Source organism: Bidens hawaiensis, unplaced genomic scaffold, assembly GCF_021521415.1.
Source record: "Bidens hawaiensis isolate Kalapana, Puna unplaced genomic scaffold, B.hawaiensis_p1.1 tig00039060_1, whole genome shotgun sequence".
Lineage (NCBI taxonomy): Eukaryota > Viridiplantae > Streptophyta > Magnoliopsida > Asterales > Asteraceae > Bidens > Bidens hawaiensis.
The window spans coordinates 102,761-124,621 of NW_027496868.1; the positions used below are offsets into that span (position 1 = coordinate 102,761).

The following is a 21,861-nucleotide window of genomic DNA, read 5'->3' on the forward strand; positions in this document are numbered from 1 at the left end:
TCTCGGTTCTTATGCATTAAACAACCAACACAGTTTAAAGATCCTGGGCTCGGTTGGTGCGACTGCAGAAGAGGATCGCCAGATTTGAGTAAAGATTCTCTGGTCAATGATCACTTGACCCGAGGAAAGATTGAAAGATCCTTGGCCCTCGATAACTATTTTTCCAGCAAACTTATTTTATTTTTTAAACTCGAGATGGTTAAAAACCCATTGTAATTTCAAACCCAATTAGCTATTGTCAAAAACAAATATCGAGATCCTCTGACCTCCGTTGTTTCCCCCTTTTCTTTTCAACAAAACCCCTTTTCATCATTCATTTGAACATCAAGTTAATTAGCCACACCGATTACTAGTACCTACCACCAATTTGCACTTCAGCAACATCTAGGGTTTCATCAATTGAAGTTTGTAGTTATAATAATGGCGGATACATCGCGGCCAAGAGTTACAATCACCTTAGGTCGCAGCGGTCAGGTATATATATATATATATATATATAAACCATCAACACCAATGCGTATCATAATTTTCGATTTTCTTTTTTAAGTAAATAGCATCATTTTGTGTGATTAATTAACCACTGATATGAGTGTTTTAAGTTTAGGTGTTTTAATAAACTGTTGTAGATTGGAAGGATTTACTTATCTGTGGTTTAAAGTTTGTAATAGGGATATCGGAAACGAGTGAAACAATATACCGATTCTTTTCGTTTCGGTAACGATTGGTCTCGGCGCCATTGAAAATACTGAAAAATACCGAAAGCGTAAGGTGCCGGTGCTGAAAACATGAAAAATGAGTACTGGTATTAGGTATAAAATGCTCGTCTTTAGTTTTGTAAGCATTAAGTAATATGATTATGTGTTGTGTTGAGAATCTGAATATGACATTGCATGTAGGAAGGATTTGTTTTTTGTGGTTTTCTTTGGGGAGTATTTTTAAGCAATGGAAATTAATTTGTTTAGGTGGTGAAGAGAGCAGGGGATGTGGAGGATGGTGATTTTCCTGGCTCGGTTCCGGTTGCTGGGATTAAGCGATCAGTTAGAGATAGGTTAGGAAGCAATGTGGATGCGGTACATCATGACAACAAACGGTTGTTTTTCTTACTCTCATTCTGTTCTTGTTGCAGCTTATTATTGGTTAATGTTGTTCATTCACATTGAAATTAGCTTCTGCTTAATATCGATTGGTTTGCCATAATTACAGTTTTGTTTGTTGAGTACTTTTATCAACAACTTTGTAGTGATATGTTACTGCTCTTCTGATAGATTATTCGGTCATGATTGCCAAATGTACTGTTTCAAGTTATTTAGATACATGATACCAACGGAATCTTTGACTAGCAAATAAAATCATTTTTTCTTTATGTTTGATATTTATATGTCTATTCAATTCTTTCAGGCAGCGTGGAGTTGATAATAGATTGAGTTCCAAAGCTAGTAATGGTGTAGATGGTAATTGGCTTATTCTTTATAGTAGTTATAATGCTTGATTAAAATTCTACTGAGTCAGAATTTTTCTCTTTTCTATACCTATAGATACTCATCTTAGTAAACATGATCTGCGGTTCAAAATCATTAAGAAAAATCAGCAGAAGAATGTGGACCTTCGTGACATGTTATCACAAAAAGCTCGTCCCTCATCAACTAATCACAAAAATCACCAACGGTTGCATGAGCCAAGAAACAGTAGACAGATGACACCTGAGATCATACCTCAGCCAAAAGATGGTCAGTGGGGCCTAGTTGAGGTTAGACAAAGAGATGATAGACGGCTAATGCGGGACCCACTTGAAGTTGGGCCAAGAGATGATAAACGGCTCATATGGGACTCTGTTGAGGCTGGACAAACTGATAGACGGTTCGTACGGGATCCAGCTGACGTTGAACCAAGAGATGATAGACAGCTAATGCGGGCCCCAGCTGAGATTGGGCCACCCCCACCTGTGCACAAGCTATATAGTGACAGACAACCAAATCTAGATCCAACAGGTGGTAACATCCCAAACAGATTTACCTCAACAAGAACTTCAAGAACTCTATCTCAGATGGACTTATCAAAGACTTCTTTCGCTTTTAAGACCTTGGACCGCCCATCACAGCATAGAGTGCTGGATAATTATGCCAGTTTACCACCACCGCCGACTGAAGAGCCGATAAGAAGACCGCTTAATGATTCCAGACCAGTGTCATATGCTACCCCATCTTTTCCCATAAAACCGCCTATTTCTGATGGACTAACAAAATCTGTGGGACCGTTGGTAGCCCCCCAACTGCCAATGGGGAGGATTGTGCCACCAAATCCATATCCAGTTAAGTTACTAACCTTTTTGTTTACAGTTTGTACTTGTAGTTTTGCAGGGTAAAAATGAAAATATGTCTGATTGCTAATTGATGTAATAGATCTAATCTGTTACTTCTTTTGGTCATTATGTTTTCTAGGTTGATTATCATACTGTGGAGGGATTTTTGCACTCATTGGGATTGGACAAGTATTTGATTTCATTCAAGGTTGAGGAGGTAAAAAGCAGTTCTAAGTTCTGACTTTTGTGGTTTTTATATTATTTTGTGGTAAGAGTTACTAATGTGCCATATTACAAAAACGGAGATTAAAGGAACGTTATACAATTTAGTTATTAGTTATTTTTTTATCCATTTGACTCGTTTTTTAAAATTATTTTTAGGGCAAATATCATAAAAGAACCAACACTCTTTCTGTTTCTTTTAATCATAAAAGTCCCTTAACATATTATATTTGAAAAGAAGAAAAGTATCTCTTAATTATGATTGGATGAAATCATGAAAACATTATTTGACAAATTACATTAGAGTAGCGGTAAAAGTCATTTGTTTATAACTTTCTAATGATTTTTAATCTATACAAACCATTTTATATGTTTTTAGTTTTTTATTTTATTTTGAGTTATGTCGTCCATGCTCATGTATTTTTGTTATATTGTTTTTGAAAGATTATTTGTTATCATTAACTTATTGAATTAAATTATGGAAAAGAAAAGGCAAACATTGGACAGACTTTGTCTTGCAGCGTGACATATATAACATTAACTCATGTCAGTTCTTTTCTCATGTATTAAAAATTTAAAGTATATAACAATTTGGTCAAATCTAACATGTTAAGGAACTTTTATATGCAAAATATTTGTAAGGGACTTTTACGAAAAACAGAAAGTACGTTGGTTCATTGTGTGCACAATATTGTTAAGGGACTTTTACGAGAAAAACAGAAAGCATGTTGGTTTTTATAGTATGTGTTCTTATTTGTTGCCTGTTTGACCCCGATGTGCTGGTGACTGTGTAATTTTTATGTATTTCTAAAATTTAATTACAGGTTGACATGACTAGTTTGAGCCAGATGGGAGAACAAGATCTTAAAGAGATGAACATACCTATGGTACTTTTTTTAAACCTTGATAATATATCTTATGTTCATATAGAAAAGAATAGGTTGTCCAGTTTTGCACATTGGTCACAATTATTATCCTTTTCACAGGGACCGAGAAAAAAGATTCTGCAGGCTCTCCTTGCTCGCAACAGGAGGCAAGCACAATAAAAGCAATACTCGAAAATGGCCATCCTATGAAGAGGCCTTTTGTTGACGACTTTTGTTTTCTTCTTTAGATGTTGTTATTGACCGTTACAATTAGTGAACTTGATGTGTACTATTTTGCTTTCTTCGGGCTCGCTCCCTTTTCCTGGTAGGATACTTTTGTATACAAAAGTAACATGTACATTGCTTTGGATACAGGAAATTAAGGTTTTAGAAAGGGGCCAGCTATTTTGTGCCTTATATAGAGGCCTCCAAAGTTATACATAAATCACGAACATAATATCTGAGGCTCTGAGCTATAGTTTTAAACGGGCCAGTAGATTATAATTGAGTCAGGTAGGTTGACATGAACCCGAACTGTTATTAAACTAATAACGGTTTATCTGTCTCGGCTCCCTGCTTATAACCAGGTAGTTAATATTATAGCAATTAGTTAACTGGTTTAGGATAATAATCATAAGCAACTAGGCATTATTTGATTGGCGATGCATGCAACATTATACCTGGACAAAGTTCAAAATTTTCATTTAGTTATGTTTTATATATTTATCATTTTTTCTGAACGGCAGTTATTGTGGTTAATATTTAAAAATAGCGTATGCGAGTTTGAACAATCTCCCATAGGTATAATAAAACTAAGGTTACATTTGTATATTTGTCTCGAAACTTGTTAAGTCAAGTGTAAGTCTATGATGATTATGCAAATCATATTGAGCTTGACAACGAAAACAAGAGTAAGAAATATCATTGGTTAAAATGTGGATTATTACCGATCAGTATGTTATTATATGTTTTTATTTAAAATCCAATTTACCTTTTTAATTAAAATCTAGAGGATTGAAATCCCATGTGACCCTCTTATCACGTTGAGGGACAATGTTTTAAGATTTTGGTTTTTGAATTCCAATTCTGAACGGGTTGTTACTCTTTTGTTTTCTAATATAAAATCAACAGTAAATCTATACTTTGAAGTATTAAATTAAATATAGTAAACACGAGTATCAAAAATATACATATTTTAAGCTATTTCCTTCTAGTGGTATTAATATTCCACCCTTAAATTAAATCATTTGAATATTTATTAATTTAGAATAATACTCAAGTAATAAATTATTTATTTATTAATTTGGCTAGATGGAATAAGTAAAACATGTCTACATGGAAATGTTTAATTGAAAATAACTGGAATAAGGTCCTTTTTTTTAAATGTAAATAGGAGAAAGAATCTGAATTTGGTCACAAATATATTGGCATTTTTAAATTACATGCTATGAGTTGAGATGACGAAATAAAACAACACATGATCTTTGTATTATAATAAGAAAAAGCATAATCATAGAAAATCCGAATGCTAAATTTCGTGGGGCCCTTGTGCTTTAAAGTTGCTTAATCTAGGTTCATTGTTTTTGACTATTGTGACGTCTGGCATTTTAAATAAAGAATATATATATATATATATATATATATATATAGGGAGGGATCTTTTGAGAACCATGTTGAGCTGTAAGAACTTAAGAACTCTATTCTAGACCACACATTTAATTAGGTGGATTGGAATATGTGGTTGAGATTAAATCTAGCAAAAAAGTCAAAGTATGAGAGAGAATAAAGATGTAAGTGGTTACACTAACTTTTACGTCCGTTACACATGTGTAAAAAGTCGACTCGGTGCGTAAAAAATTCTGTAATTTTTTTACGTATATGTAACTTACATATATTACACACGTGTATATATATATTACGTATATGTATCCTATATATATATATATATATATATATATATATAGGAGATTTCAAATGAGAACCCCTTTGAGTTTTAAGAACTCGAAAGAACTCAGTGTAACGATTTTTTTTTCCGAATTTTTTTTACACATGCGTAATATATGTAGGTTACATATACGTAAAAAAATTACAGAATTTTTTACGCACCGAGCCAACTTTTTACACATGTGTAACAGACGTAAAAGTTAGTGTAACCACTTACATCTATATTCTCTCTCTTACTTTGACTTTTTGGTCAGATTTAATCTCAACCACATATTCAAATCCATTTAATCAAATGTGTGGCCAAGAATTGAGTTCTTAAGTTCTTAAAACTCAACATGGTTCTCAAAATATCCCTCTCCTATATATATATATATATATATATATATATATATATGATAGGTTAAAATAAAAATCCATTTGAGTTGTGAAAACTCTATAAACTCATTCTTAACCACGTGTTTTTAATTAAAGTTTGAATCATGTAGTCCGTAATTAAAGTTAATAAAAAATGTAAACATAAATATAAAATTTTCTCTTTCCTGAAAACATATAAAAAATGTTAAAAAATAACAAAACAATTTTTTTTATGTTTCGATGTTTTGTATTAAATGTTACAACATATATTACGTGTGCAAAAAAATACAAAAAAAAACCGATGTTACATAGGTTTTTCACGGGTTTTCACAACTCAAATGGGTTTTCATTCTATACTTCTCCTATATATTTATATATATATATATATATATATATATATATAAATGAAACACCTAAAGTCCTACGTGTCGCGATGTGGTCGCTCCCTCCTTTTATGGACGCCACCGGATTGCTTAATTTTTAAATGGAGGTCTCTCATTGATTTAACCCAAATTTATGGGTATGGATCTTACTAAAACCAGATAGCTCTTAAACGGGTTATAACATCTTATTAAATTAAAAATTAATCTTACCAATTATTTGATATGAAAATCCTATAAAATAGAGATATTCTAAAATTTAATATCCAGTTTAAAAAGAAAAAGATATTATTTATAATTAATAAACAATTTTATAGTAAAAAACATGAGCGGGTCATGGGTTACCAAATCCAGATAACTTTTAAACAGGTTATAACATATCATTTATTTATGAAACCCTTTCATCATCAAACCCTAAGTATATTATTAACTTTCTTACAATAAAGTAAATTAAAATCCAAAAAATAAATATTAAGAAAAGAAAATTTTAAAACAACCATTCTCTCAAGCCATCGGATTGCTTTGTTTGTAAATGAAGACGTCTCACGCATTTGACCCGAATTCACATGTAAAGGTCTCACCAAACTCAAATAGCTCTTAAACGGGTTATAACATCTCATTATATTAAAAATTAATCTCATCAAATATTTGATATAAAAATCCTATAAAATAGAGATATACTAAAAATTAATATCCTATTTTATTTAAAAAATGATATTATTTATAATTAAGAAACAATTTTATAATAAAGAAAATAAACAAGTAATGGGTATCACCAAACCCATATAGCTTTTAAACCGGATTATAAAATATCATTTATTTGTGAAACTATTATCATCAAACCTCAAGTATATTAATTATTAACTTTCTTACAATAAATAAAATTAAAATCCAAATATATATATATATATATATATATATATATATTAAAAACGAACAATGTAAAACAACCTCCATAATACGGGAGATAAAATCTAGTGTGTGTGTGTGTGTGTGTGTGTGTATATATATAGGATTAGGTTCATTTCAGAAGTGTTTCTTAGTGCGATAAATGAATTCGACCAATCACAAATTATCTTTTATTTTATTATTTATTTAATGACATGGGTTAATAGTAAAAAGATGTTTTCCTTATATATGGGTAAGCCATTTTTCATGAGAAAGTTACAAATATTTATTTAAATTGTTATATTTCATATAAATTGTATAGACTTTCTTTCTTTTTTATTATTAAATCACTTGTCATTATTCAGTAGATAATTCGATCTCAAATTTGAGTATCACATTTTCAGGAAAATTTAAAATATATTTTAATAAAATATATTTCACTACACAACCAATATATATTTATATAATTTTTTTAACGGCCTAGACAATGTTTTATTTTCATTTAAGCAACTAATATAGTGTAGGATTATCTTAGTAACGTAGCTGCGTAATGTTGTGTAGGAATTAGTTTCAAATGTTGTGTAGTCATAACTAATGTAGGACATACATACATAATTTAGTGTAGGAATATTTTTAAATGTTGTGTGGTCATAACTAATGTAGTGTAGACAAATCTAATATAGTGTAGGAAAAATAATAAAGTGTAGACACACACTTTCAAATATTGCGTAGTCATAACTAATGTAGTTTAGACATATCTAATGTGGTGTAGACACAACTAATGTAGTGTAAGCATACTTTCAAATATTGTGCAGTCGTAACTAAAACTAATGTTGTGTAGGAATCAGTTTGATTATACTATATAGTGTAGGCAAAACAAATGAAATGTAGACTTAACTAAATATAATGTATATAACAATATGAAAAGGGTCAAATCCATAATATATATAATTTTAATGAAAAAAAAATAAAACCACATTAACTATCTAATGAGCATTGATTAGTCATTAAAAGTAACCGCTGAACACATTAAAGTGTGGTTTAATGAGATCTACAACACAATAGACATATCTACCATTTTTAATTAAATATATGTCATAAATGTAAATGTATGTTTTTAATTACGAATTTGTCATATTCATTCTAGACCATTGGTTAAAACAATTAATGGTTCAGATTCATTTCTCGCACTTGCTATAATATCACTTCTCGCATGATACTTCCCTTATATATATATATATATATATAGAGAGAGAGAGAGAGGGACAGTATATAATGAAAAATCACTTGAGTTGTGAAAACCCGTGAAAAACTCTATGTAACATCGTTTTTTTTTTGTTTTTTTGCACACGTAATATATGCTGTAACATTTAATACAAAACATCGAAAAATAAAAAAAATTTGTTTTGCTATTTTTTAACATTTTTTACTAATTTTTATATATGTTTTCAGGAGAGAGAAAAAATTATATTTATATTTATATTTTATTAACTTTAATTGTGGACCACAATATTTAAACTTTAATTAAAAACATGTGGTTGAGAATGGGTTTCTAGAGTTTTCACAACTTAAGTGGGTTTTTATTTAACCTGACCCTATATATATATATTTTGAATTTCGAATCAAATAAAAAAAATCATAAATTCGTATTTGATTACTACACTCGAATACTAGTCGAATCGAATTCGAATCTTAATAATCAAATTCAAATCAATTTTCAAACGTTTCGAACTCAAATCAGATTTTGAACACCCCAAATCTTTGTAAGGGAAATCGGAATTCAAGTTTTGTATCTGTTTGCAATACATGAATATATAGTATAAAATTGTTGTTAAATATTTAAAATTCGTGCATTATCTATCTATACACACACACTAGATTTTATCCCCTGTATTACGGGGGTTGTTTTACATTATTCATTTCTAATATTTATATATTTTTTATAACTTTAATTTTATTTATTGTAAAGAAGTTAATAATATACTTAGGGTTTGATGATGAAAGAGTTTCACAAATAAATAAGATATTACGACTCGGTTTAAAAGCTATGTGGTTTGATAAGACCCATGACCTACTTTTTTTTACTATAAAACAGTTTCTTAATTATAAATAATATTTTTTAGAAAAAATCGGATATTAATTTTTAGTATATCCTTATTTTATAGGATTTTCATATCAAATATTTGGTGAGACTAATTTTTATTTTAATGAGTTGTTATAACCTGTTTAAGGGCTATCTGGGCTTGGTGAGAACCATACCCGGGAATTCGGGTCAAATGCATAAGAAGCCTCGATTTACAAATAAAGTAATCTGGTAGCTTGAGATAATATAGGAAACAACCAGAGAGCTTTTAAAGGTTTTGTTTATATATATATATATATATATATATATATATATATATATAGTTTTAATTTTGGTCAAAGGAAAAAAACCATAAATGATAGAAATTTGAACTAAAAACATTCCAAAATTATTGAAAGCATGTTAGATTAAATTAGTAATTACTAATTGTTATATTACTATGGTTTTTATAATAATATTAAAAAACTATAGATTTTTTTTAAATTAAAAGCATTATATTTGTTTATTTGTATAAGTATATCCTTCACACTTTATAAAAACCAATTTAATTAAAGTTATAATTAAAAAAAAATAACTAATGTTGTAATTATTATAGGGTCAAGTTATTCTACAAATTGGGACAAAAATAAGAGAATGAGAAGGATTTGTACAAAAAAAACCTCTCAAAAAAATAAAAAATCATAACTCAAATTTAATAAATAACAAAAAAATAAAAACACAAAAATGTTTCCACCGTCTTCCTCGTTCTAAAAAAAATAATGTTGAGGGAAAAAGATCATTTTGTCTTTTTGTTTATCATTGTATTTTGTGTTCATTTTCGTCATTGATTGTGTTTTTTTCCTTGGCATTGTGTCTTTTTTTCTTGATTTTGTGTTACATTCCTGAACATTGTGTTATGTTTTGTTCGGCATTGTGTTATAATTTGCAATTTCTTGTGTCTTTTTAATTATAATTGTGTCTTTCGTTCACTTTCGTCATTGTGCCTTTTTTTCAGCATTGTGTCTTTTCGGCATTTTTTTAACGGGAATGACATGAGAAACATTTTAGTTTTTTAAATTTTTTCCGTTTCTATTTTCATTTTAGTTATGATTTTTTATTATTTTTTTAATTTTTTTTGCTTTTTTGTATGTTTTCATACCCGGGGTTGGACATCAAATTGGCTGTGTTGTTAGGCTACAAGTCAGATCGGATTTAAGAACCAAGGGTCATCATAATAAATAATATATGTGTGTGCGCGTGCACGTGCATGTTTTAACATTTTTAAAAATAGTGGTTTTTAATTATAAAACTAGTTCGATGTTTAACAGTTATGAAAAAAAATTATTTGTATGTTTAATAAGTATAAAAAAAGAGAGAAAAATAAACTTGTAATAGTTAATGATATACACCTTGAGTTCCATGATTAAATTAATCTACACATATTAAAAAAAAAAAGAGGTTAACATCAATTCATCATAGTTGAGTTGGTAAGCTACATACATTTTAAATTAGGAAAATTGGATTTTAATAATCCCAACTTTCTGTTATTGGCCGATAATAATCCTAACTTTGTTTATTCCACCAGTAGTCCCAAATTTTAAAAAGTTGGCTCTCAGTGGTCCCTAGTTAAAAAAAACCTAACAACGTTAAGTTTTTTCTGAATTTTAAACTGATTTTTAGAGCTTTTGATCGGAAGAAGGATATGAGTTGATTGATATAAAACTTAACTCGAAACGATACTCTAAACAGCTTAATTTTTGTCAATTTGAAGTTCAAACACCCAATTTGAAGCACTAATCAAGCCATCTAAAGCATCATTTCGAGCTAAATTTTACGTTAATCGACTCGTATCCTCCTTCCGATCAAAAGCCCTAAAAATCCAGTTTGAAATTCATAAAAAACTTAACGCCGTTAGGTTTTTTTTAACGGGGGACCATTGAGAGCCAACTTTTTAAATTTGGGACCACTGGTGGGAATAAACAAAGTTGGGATTATTATCGGCAAATAACAGAAAGTTGGGATTATTAAAATCCAATTACCCTCATATAATCCAAACTATGCCGATTGGCAAATATAAGTCCCAACTATTGAAATTGCAAAATATAATCCCAATTAAGCATGTGGGTGAAAAATTAACAGAAACTTAACCGACCGCTAGTTTTATGTGACATAGCAGCTGATTTGTCTCTTGACCTGTTGACGGGGACGCTGACGGCGCAACCCAGGAAGTGGAGGAATATAATGAAGTCACGTCTCTTGATGCTATTCTACTCCTATTCGTTTCTTTTGTTGTGGCAAAATATATTCCTCCATTCTCAAACTCACACCCTAAATCCCCAAATTACAAACCAACCACACAATCATAATCATAATCATAATCATCAAGCCTCGTATATGATTCGGAATCCACATCACAAGCATCAATTCTGCGGCAATACGTCTTCGATCCTTACGACGGCTTCATCTGATCTAATCACATATGATTGTTGCTGTCAAATTAGGGTTTTACCGTTGTTTTACTGGATGTGTTATTAATTTGTGTAAATGCGTGGTCAAAGTGCGCTAGGGGGTTTCTGTTTTGGTTTCCGGTTATTGTTGTGGTGGTGGTGGTGGTGCCGGTGACCATGTTGATTCTCCGGTGGAAGAGGCGGCAGCCGGTTGCCAGGAGTGAGGAGGTTCTGAGGCTTTTGGCCTTTGGTTAGGGTTTCATGTCTGGTTTAGGGTTCGGTCCAATCGGGATCGTCGTTGAAGCCACATTACGAATTGGTTCAATCGATTCAATCAGGTTCGCCGTCAACGGCGCAACCCAGGAAGTCAAACCCGGTCCAAGTTTGGCTAAGGTGGCCGGAGCGAAGGATTTGGCGGAGGTGTAAATGGGTTCGGGTTCCAGGTTTAGGTTGGACGTGAGGGATAGGTTATTAAAAGCCATGTCATTATTCATCTCATTTAAAATAAAAGTTTTTTTTCTATTTAAGAGACAACTCAGCTGCCACGTCACACAAAATTAACGGTCGGTTAAGTTTCCATTAATTTTGCACCCACATGCTTAGTTGGGATTATATTTTCCATTTTAATAGTTGGGACTTATATTACCAATCGGACATGGTTTGGATTATATAAGGCGAATTTACCTAGATTAAAAGTTGTGAGTTCACTTTTCACCAACACCGACAACATAATTTCCCTTATTATTCTGTCAAAATAAATTTGATTGTTTTGGAATATATTTAATTCAAAAATAGTCTATTAAATAAATTAAATTGTTAATTAATTTATTGTATGTAATTATGGATAAATAAGGAAGATAGTCAGGGCCGTCTCCGAGAATTTAAATACCTAGGACGAGCATAAAAAAAAGGCTCGTAGGCCCTAACGAGTAATGAAATATATAAGATATTTTTTTAAATGACATTAACGTTATAACAATAAAAATAGCAAAATTATAGTAATAAACTCAAATACAATAATAGCTAACGTCTAACCGATGATTCGTGAAGCTCTCTTAGCATTCTTGACAGCAAATTGTTTGATCATCTCTTCGCAGTTTATACTATCTAAGATTTCGCTCTCGATGGCTATCATCGCCGATCCATTAAGTCTTTCTTAGGACATTGTGGATTGTAAATAAGATTTTAATAACTTCAACTTTGAAAAGCTTATTTATGCGGATGCCACCGTGACTGAAATAGTTAACAATATTCTATATGCAATCCTTGCATTTGGGAAATTTTATTGGGTCTCGTTCAAATGCTTCAAAACTTCAATAGGGCTACTAAATTTCCTTGGTATATAATGTGTCTAATGAGCTTAACTCTATATAAAGCTCCTTGCCATCAATATCCGGATCTTTCTTCAAACTTAACTGCATTTTCAAGAAAATTACAAGATAACTTAAGATCTTTATCTTCAATTTTCCTCAAGTTTTGTGGAAATACAAATCCAAATAATTTCTCTTAATTTTTGAATTAATCAAATCTTGTCTCAAGAGAAGTAATAGCTTGATAAATAATATATAAAAATAATTTACTCTAAAATTCTCTTAAGGAGTAAATGAAGCTTCTTGGCTACTTAAACACTCATCACTTTGTTTTTTCCTTTTAATTACACGTTTTTGTGCAAATATCGGGTCAATGCCCATTTCAAAAGCAATCTTCTCAGCGTCATCTATCGCTTTTGAAAAACCATTTTCTCTAAAATCCTTGAAGAAGTCAATCAATCGGTTTATTAGTTATTATCATTTTTTTAATTAGTTTGGGCTCAATACCACAAATGGATTATGGTAACACAAAAATTGGTCCCAATATGTAATAACGGGAATAAGATTTATTCCTATTCTATAAAGAAATTTAATATATATATATATATATATATAGGCTAAGTATAAAATAAAAACCCACTTGAGTTGTGAAAACTCTAGAAACTCATTCTCAACCATATGTGTTTAATTAATATTTAAATCCTGTGGTCCACAATTAAAATGAATAAAAAATGTAAATATAAATATAACTTTTTCTCTCTCCTGAAAACATATTTAAAAATTAGTAAAAAAATATTAAAAAATAGCAAAACATTTTTTTTTGATGTTTTGATGTTTTATATTAATGTTACAACATATATTACATGTAACAAAAAAAAAACGATGTTACATAGGGTTTTCGCGGGTTTTCACAACTCAAATGGGTTTTTATTTTAACATTACCCTATATATATATATATAAAATTTTTTGTGTCCTCGAAAAGTAAGTGCCCTGGACGGTTGTCCGGGTTGCACCACCCAAGAGCCAGCAATGAAGATAGTTTACGTGGTGCTGGACACCTTAAATAGGGGGCAAGCGTTCAATAAAAACATGCTTAAATAGTATAAGTAGACAATCATACTAATAACTATCATCAATTTGGAAATAAAATTATAAACTTTGTAAAAGCTTATAAAAGAATATAGTAATAAGATAATTGCTATACGAAAACAGTAGCAGAGACAGATTATTATGTGATTTTGAAGTTCACAAAGTGAATGAACAATTTGACTGATTATATACACAATGAATCAATCCTTCAAATGATGGTCAAGCAAAGTATTATGCCATCTCCACTTTGGTGGGATGGTAAAGGCTTAGGCCTTTGGGTGAGAGGTTCAGGGTTCGATCCCTGACAATGGCGGTTTATTGTAAATAGTAGGAGGCAAACTTAAACATTTAAAAAAAAAAAAAGAAGTATTATAATAATAAAAAAAAGAAGAAGAAGCATAGTGCCAGATTTTGTGTAGTTATTCTAATCCTCGTCTTTCTTTGACTTGTGTTTGTCTTATAATAGTGACATGTTCCCTACTTTAAGCACAGAACATACATATTCCTTTATTTTATTGGTAAAGAGAGGCAATAGCTGAATGTTTTAAATATTTTAAATAGTTTAAAAGATTATTAAATGCACAATTAATCCCTCTAAGCCACAATTAATGTGGAGAAGATCTTCCAACAAATATTGCTTTTATTCTTTACAAACTCTTTCGTTATTCCTTTTTTTTTAATGGCAAACCAACATAAAATGCTTAGGTACTTCGTACGGAGTGACCCAATAACAACAGTACGGAGCCCTTAAGCGCCTTCAAGTTATCTCCAGTTCCGGGAAAAACCCACCACCTGAAGGCCCACTGATGGTAAAACCCGGATACCCTCAGGATCGAATTGAAAATCACAAAGATCTCAGTCTTTCTTCATAGAGCCACCCATACCCCCCAAAGTATTGTAAGTGAGAATTAAACTTGAGTCTCCATTGAAAAAGCCAAGCTCCCTACCACTACACCATAATGGATGAATGCTATTCCTCTTTTTTTTATTCTAAGTTTTCATAACTTCTCTGATTTAACTCAGATTCTTTTTGAATGAAAAAACATTATTCAACGCGTAGAAAACAATAAGAAGGCGGTACGTGTGGATTTTTATAGGCGGGGTTATTTGCATCCTTTTATTAACATAAGTTTCTAACACATTCACATTGTCTCTGGCTTAACCGCATCATATAACATAATCAAACCGATTTCATATATTGACACATTGTCCTCATTGTAAAGTAAGACAATTGCACCATGCAAATAGTAGGGGAAGGATCCCCTAAAATTTCTATTTTGGCCAAGTAGCCGACTAGAAGTTTTGTTTAGGATCGAAACTGGCTCAAAATAAAGGTCGATTAAACTCATTCCAACAACGTTAATACTCATTTAATTTTTATTTGATTCTCAATTAAAAATGACACACATGCACAATGCAATTACTAGTATATTGCATAACATATTACAGCTTTTGAAAAACACTATTTATAAAAATGACAATATTACATCCATATTAAAGAAATAAAATACTAGATATCATGATAATAGTTTTAAAAGCAATGAAATATATACAAACTTTTAACTTAACATAAGTTGGGTCAGTTTGTGGTAGGGATGAGATTGGTACCGTATCGGTACTGAAAATCCCGATCCTGAAAATCGTAAATTTTTAGTACCGGTACCGAACTGAGCATTTCGGTACCGGTATTTAAGGTAAAATTCGGGAAAAGCCGCAACCGTACCGGTACCGAAAACTCAAAACTTTGGTACCGATTTTGGTAACTGTACCGGTTCGGTACCGATGCAAATCGGTACCAATACCGAATTTGCTCATCCATAGTTTTGCAGTGGTCTTTTGTCATTGGGTCACCTCATACGGAGTATCTAGACAATTCTCTGTTTGTTAGTTGTTTAAAAAAAACATAAAATAAGTTTATAAAAATTTTATTAGAATAATTTCTGCATAAGGGACAGATTTCCTCTTTTATCCCTCATATCAGTTATTGACTTTAATTTACTTACGAATGTCATTGTTTCAATTTAACCATTTAATTAGTTTGATAAATACTATATATATATATATATATGTGTGTGTGTGTTTTTGCCTTACACGATTATGTATTTTCAAGAGTTTCATTCTTATCTTATCTTACTTTACTAATAAACAAAAATAATGATACTTAGATGCCTTAACCACATTTAATTTTAGATTAAAATTCTCTCATAATCTTCTAATCTCTCTTCTTCTTAATCTATTGGTCATGGGTGAAAATTGTTTGACCCATGAGTTACACTTTCATCCATTTTTATTAATATGATTATTTAATTTTGTATCTTAAATTTAATTTTCTAAACATAATCATTCTAAAAAATAACTTTTAAACATTAAAGTAATGATTAATTATGCCTAAAAACATTAGAGTCCTAAGATTCAGGTTTTTTGCTAAATTCAAATTTTTTGTTTCTTTTTAAAACCGTCAATTCTTTCATAAGAGTATTCTCATTCGATTCTCCATCTTCATCTCTATAATTACACTAAAAACACTATCTTTTCTCTCCCATTTTCAATTAAATAATACTTTTTATACTTTTATCATTACCTTTTCTCTATCATTCACTCACAACCACTTTCAAAAACATTAAAAAAATATAGAGATGAATAGTGCGCTTCTCCAAATTTAATCATGAACAGTAACATTTTCTCTCTCCTTCTCTCACAACCATTTTTAACCATCTCTAAAAAATGGAGAACCCCCTCACATAATTTGGAGAATCCACTGGGAATGCTCTAAAACATTTATCATATAATCAATTTCAATAAAGAAATAAGATTATATACAAAAACAACTTAAGCTACAAAACATAGGAACATAGGTTTAATCGTATTTTTTTACTTTAATATGGATTTAGATAATTTTTGCAAAATGTAAAAACATTGGTACAATGTTGAAACACTTATAAGTTTGACATTCTAAATCTTCTTCGGAGCTCACAACAATCACTATTATACAATGACTTTTAAGGTTAGTATGTTTTTTTCCTGGCAGTTACTTTCATATGGCATATACCAAATCATTCTATGTACTTCTAATTTTTTGGTTTTATTGGTGTGAATTCATTTTTACTGTTTATTTGAACTCATAGCAATATTTAATCTGTTTTTATGTTTTTCATATGAATGTTTATGGTCTAGAAACTGATTCAAAATTTCATATTTGGTGACATGATTTATAAGAACCTGTTTGTTATTGAATGCTTATATATTTGACTAAAACGTTGCTTACTACGTTTTTAGATTGTAAAATGACTTTCATTTGTTTCTTTATGCACTCACTTGAATACTTGTATAATTGTATGTTAGTCGTGTGTACAATATAGGTCCCAATTAGATCTATTAATTGTTCACTCCTTTTGGTAATTATAATTGCATCATGATTATGAATAAATATTATTAAGATTGGTTTGGAAAAGAGATGTTGAATTGAAAGTATCTTCTAATTGTTGAAATATAATAATAACAAATATCTAATTTATGTTAAAGCAACTATGAGATAGCTAAACTTAATGGTGACATACATAATTCCGATTATATACAAATAACATTATGCTTAGTGTATCTATATGTATCACATACGCACATTTGCATTTATTTAGGTAAACGATTGAACATTTATAATTAAAACGATATTAAGAAACTATTGTAATAGTTTATTATATACACATAAGTATATGCTTTTCAAAAGTAAAAAAAAAAAACAAAAACATATATTTATGAATAAAATAACTTAGTTATTTTTGAACTTCATTTTATTTGTTGTTGCATAATTTATCTTAACGTAACAATCTAAATGTTATGATATTTTCTATTTCATTTATTTTTTACCTTTAATTTTGTGTCGTTATTTCAATTAACGAATCTTATTTATATTTATTATTTGATAAATCCTGTGTAATGTACATGTTCAAAAGCTAGTATGAATATAAATGTAAATGAAAACCATGAGCATTCTAAATCAAGATTCAAACTCAATAGGTTTAAACAATCAATATTTTAAAAACAGTTTTACTCAAATCTAGTTTAAAATACTACACATAGCGTTTAAAAACCTTAAATAGATTATATATATATTTCTATATATATATCTCATATTTAAGAAATTCTAGATGTATGTGTGTATGTATATATAAAATATGTGTGTATATATAAAATTCTCCCAAATATATATGCATATATCTCATGATGAAAAAAAAAATTGTTATCTTATTCTTAAAAGCTATAATTGAGTGGCTATAAAAGGCAAGATGGGTGTTCTCCATTTGTTGCGTCACTCATAAACATTCTCAAGATAGAGAGATGGCAAAGGTTGTGTCTACCTTTACTTCATCAACCGATCATAGAAATCATATAGATTCATTGAAAACATCCGACAAAAAGATCAAATTATTCGGGTTCGAGATTGATCCTCAAAAAAACGGATCAACACTCAAACCATTAGGAGGACCCGAAGAAAGCTTGTATCCATCATCCACTAAGAAAGAAAAGCCTCCCACCAAAGAAACAAAGAAGCTTGAGTGCAAATATTGTTTGAAAAGCTTTGTAAACTCGCAAGCGTTAGGTGGTCATCAAAACGCACATAAAAGAGAACGAATGAAGAAGAAAAGGGCATTATTACAAGCTAGAAAAGCGATCATTGATCATTACCTTCAAGCCTACGATGAGAGTATTAATGATAATCATATGAACAACGTAAGTTTTCATGGTTATTGTAGTGGTGAATTCAGTGATCAACCAGTTGGCATTACTTTTGGTTTGTATGATGAAGATCTAATATCTTTTAAGGATACATACAGTAAGCATCCCCGAAGCTCAAGAAGGATGTTTTGCTCGTCATCAGACGATGATTCAAAGCAAACCTACAAAGATTTGGATCTTCAATTGGCTCCAAGTTCATACTCGACCATGTAACTATTTGTTTATTTTTAATCAATTGTAGCTTGAATTATATGGAGCAAACATATCTTAGATTTGGTAATAACTGTATTAAATAAAAGCACCAAGGAAACTTTGTGAGAAAACTTATTAATCTTCTCGATGTCTTGATGTTAATTAACAAAATAAAGTTTGGAGGACCAAGAACGTCAAAGCATGTAAATAACAAGGATAACCCCAATGATGACATATCCAGAATCCGCCATTGATTGTTAGTTGACGATGATATAATAAAATCAAATCTAACTAATATATTAAAGTAACACAATTTTATTCACATGTCATTCACCTAGGTTGTCCACATAGCCTTCCATGTCATCAACATTCCATAAATCTAATTTCCACATATTCACAACAAAATATTAATCAATGATATTAACTTTTATATTTTGTAACTTATTAATGTGATTATGATATTAATTATTCTAATTATTATTAGAAGTAAAAAACTTATTAAATTACTAGGTTTAAATTGTTCATCGTTTATTCTTTAAAAGGTGCATGCTTCGTTCAAAAATCATAACGCTCCCAATCGTTTGTAACCAGAATTTTTGCCTTATCTATAACCGGTTCTTCATGATTTGTCGGTTTCATAATCCAAACAACATCAAATATGTTCATCATTTGCAATTATCAGGTATGATTTATATTTTAGTGTTTAATGATTTTTGTGACGAACAACGTCTAATCTAATCAATATAGTAAAGCAACTCAATTCTCGCCATGTTTTATGATCTTTGACCTTAACAAATCTTCTTAAATTAGTCAACATGTCAAATTGGGTTATTATTATAGTTAGATGCCTAATTTTTGGTAGTTCCAAAAATCAAGCCCTGGATTTTTATTAAAAATTATATGCTGCATTTATAGGTTTATTTATAGGGTTTTATTTGTAGGATGTATATTGCATTATATTGAATTCGATTTATTGTATTTGTTATTTAATTAAAACGGTTTTTAAACTTACGGTGTTTAACAAAAATAAACATCTCCATATGTAGTATATAACATCCGCTCATAGATGCATTCTCCACATTAAAACAATCTTCTGCCTTTGAAGCTTTTACAAAGTAAGTTCTTCAACTGTTAGTTATGAATTTTATATTTAAATGAATTAATTCGGTAAAGTCTTTTATCGTTTGATTTAAAACAGATTACAATAGAGGTTCAAAGGTTTACAATGTTGGATGAAATTGATGTTCTCAAAACATCTCCATCCACAGTTAAGATTAGTTTTCAAATAATATTACAAAATCTGTTACTAATGTGTTTGTTTTTTTGTTTTTTTAGGTATAATGGTTCATTTATGTTATATTATTTCTTATTTATAGAATTGATTATTTATAAAGTATTTTTTTTTATGTTATAGACATAGTTTAACATATTTTGTAATATCTGCTGGTAAAAAACTTAAGTCAAATATTTGTGTTGATTGAATATATTTTTTACGTTTTATATTGTTTGTTAATATGTTTTCCTCCCGTGTGTAACACGGGTTATTATCCTAGTTATATGTATTAATGTATGATGCTTACTAGGTGTTTGTTAGCAAGGAGAACCATAGATTCAGCCTGCTTTTAATTTTATCAGTTTTTATATAATCAAGTATTCATTATTTTTTTAGTTGTGAAGGACATATTTTTATAATTGCTTTACTAATAACAGTATATTTAATTAGCTGCTGAGTCATTTAGACAAATTTAAATAGTTACTTCTAGATCAAATTAAAATCATGCATGCATGCCATTTTTTTTTATATATGGAATGATTCATCCATATTCATAAAAAAAATATAGAATAATAAATAATAGGGATTTTCTAACATGTACCCTTAGGACACATGTAAGAAACATCAATTAAGTGAATATTCTTGCTGAAACTATAATTTTATATTAAGGAAAACTAGGTTATTGACCCGTGTACGACATGGATGGAAATATAGAAATTGTCAAGTACACACATATAATTTCAAACGACAAGATATTTTTTAATATGTTTTTTGAGATGTCACTATAATATAAAACTGCAATTGATATTTATACAGAAAGAAAGTACTCCAAAACATGAGCTCACAAAACATGAAGTTACATAGTAGAATGTTTATAAACAAAATTTAAAACTTTATATCATAAATTTCATAAACCACCAAATATTTCCTTATGGACAATGTTGATGAATCCATGTCTTGCTTGACCTAAAACAGATAGTTGATGCATCAATTTAGCAGTACCTTAGGATTACATAGCCTTAAAATGAAGAGTGACGTTCTTAAAAAATTTGTTCAACTGTAAAATAATATATTATGATTAATAAATAATAATATATATATATATATATATACACAGAGAGAGAGAGAGAGAGAGAAAATCATAAATTAAAATGTTTTTTTATCATGAAAGATCATATATAGTTACATTTGTACATCTCTAATTGTTGTATCATTCTTTCTTTTACAAAAATGTTTCACAATCACAACAGAGCATAGTAAAATCAACACCACGAGAAACGCTAGAATATTATATTCGTTTGAAGAATAGGTTTGGCGGACCCGCTAACCTTAATTTGACTTTTGGCCATTCTTCATAATAACAAGTGTGTTAGGTTGATCATGCATAAATAGTATTCAGATCATGCTATAAACAACTTATAGTGATGGTAACTTAAAAAGTAATAAAATATGAAATTACAAACCTTGATGTAAAGAGGATAAAGACTTGGAATATATAGAAAGTTTGGGATGGACGGAATGGTGAGAAAAATATAAAATATATAAAAACATACATTATTGTTAAGACTATGTTAAAATCAAATAAACGCAAACACTCAAAAATAGAATAAAAAATTATTACTTATTTGATCGATAATAGGTTAATATGAAATGTGTTGGATATGGCATAATGTTATCCATTTTGATTTCGATACCTTTCATTGTTTGATAATATCTAGATTTGCAAAATTTGGCTAGAATATGAATTTTGAAAGTGAGTCAAATTGAGCCGTGGCCGTCACGGGTGGAAATATTGAAATC

General features: G+C 29.8%; 2 protein-coding genes across 2 annotated transcripts; both read left to right on the top strand.

Annotated features, from left to right (window-relative positions):
* Positions 1–414: 414 nt before the first annotated feature.
* On the top strand, positions 415–3,783 carry LOC143590924 (uncharacterized). Its single transcript, XM_077071268.1, has 7 exons — positions 415–474; positions 963–1,090; positions 1,399–1,451; positions 1,536–2,308; positions 2,439–2,516; positions 3,346–3,408; positions 3,508–3,783. The coding sequence occupies exons 1-7, from the start codon at positions 421–423 to the stop codon at positions 3,565–3,567; spliced, it is 1,209 nt and encodes a 402-aa protein (XP_076927383.1). The 5' UTR covers positions 415–420; the 3' UTR covers positions 3,568–3,783.
* Positions 3,784–18,188: 14,405 nt separating this feature from the next.
* LOC143590923 (zinc finger protein 5-like) lies at positions 18,189–18,809 on the top strand. The gene has a single exon (XM_077071267.1). It carries the CDS (start codon positions 18,198–18,200, stop codon positions 18,807–18,809), a length of 612 nt encoding a protein of 203 aa, XP_076927382.1. The 5' UTR covers positions 18,189–18,197.
* Positions 18,810–21,861: the final 3,052 nt, after the last annotated feature.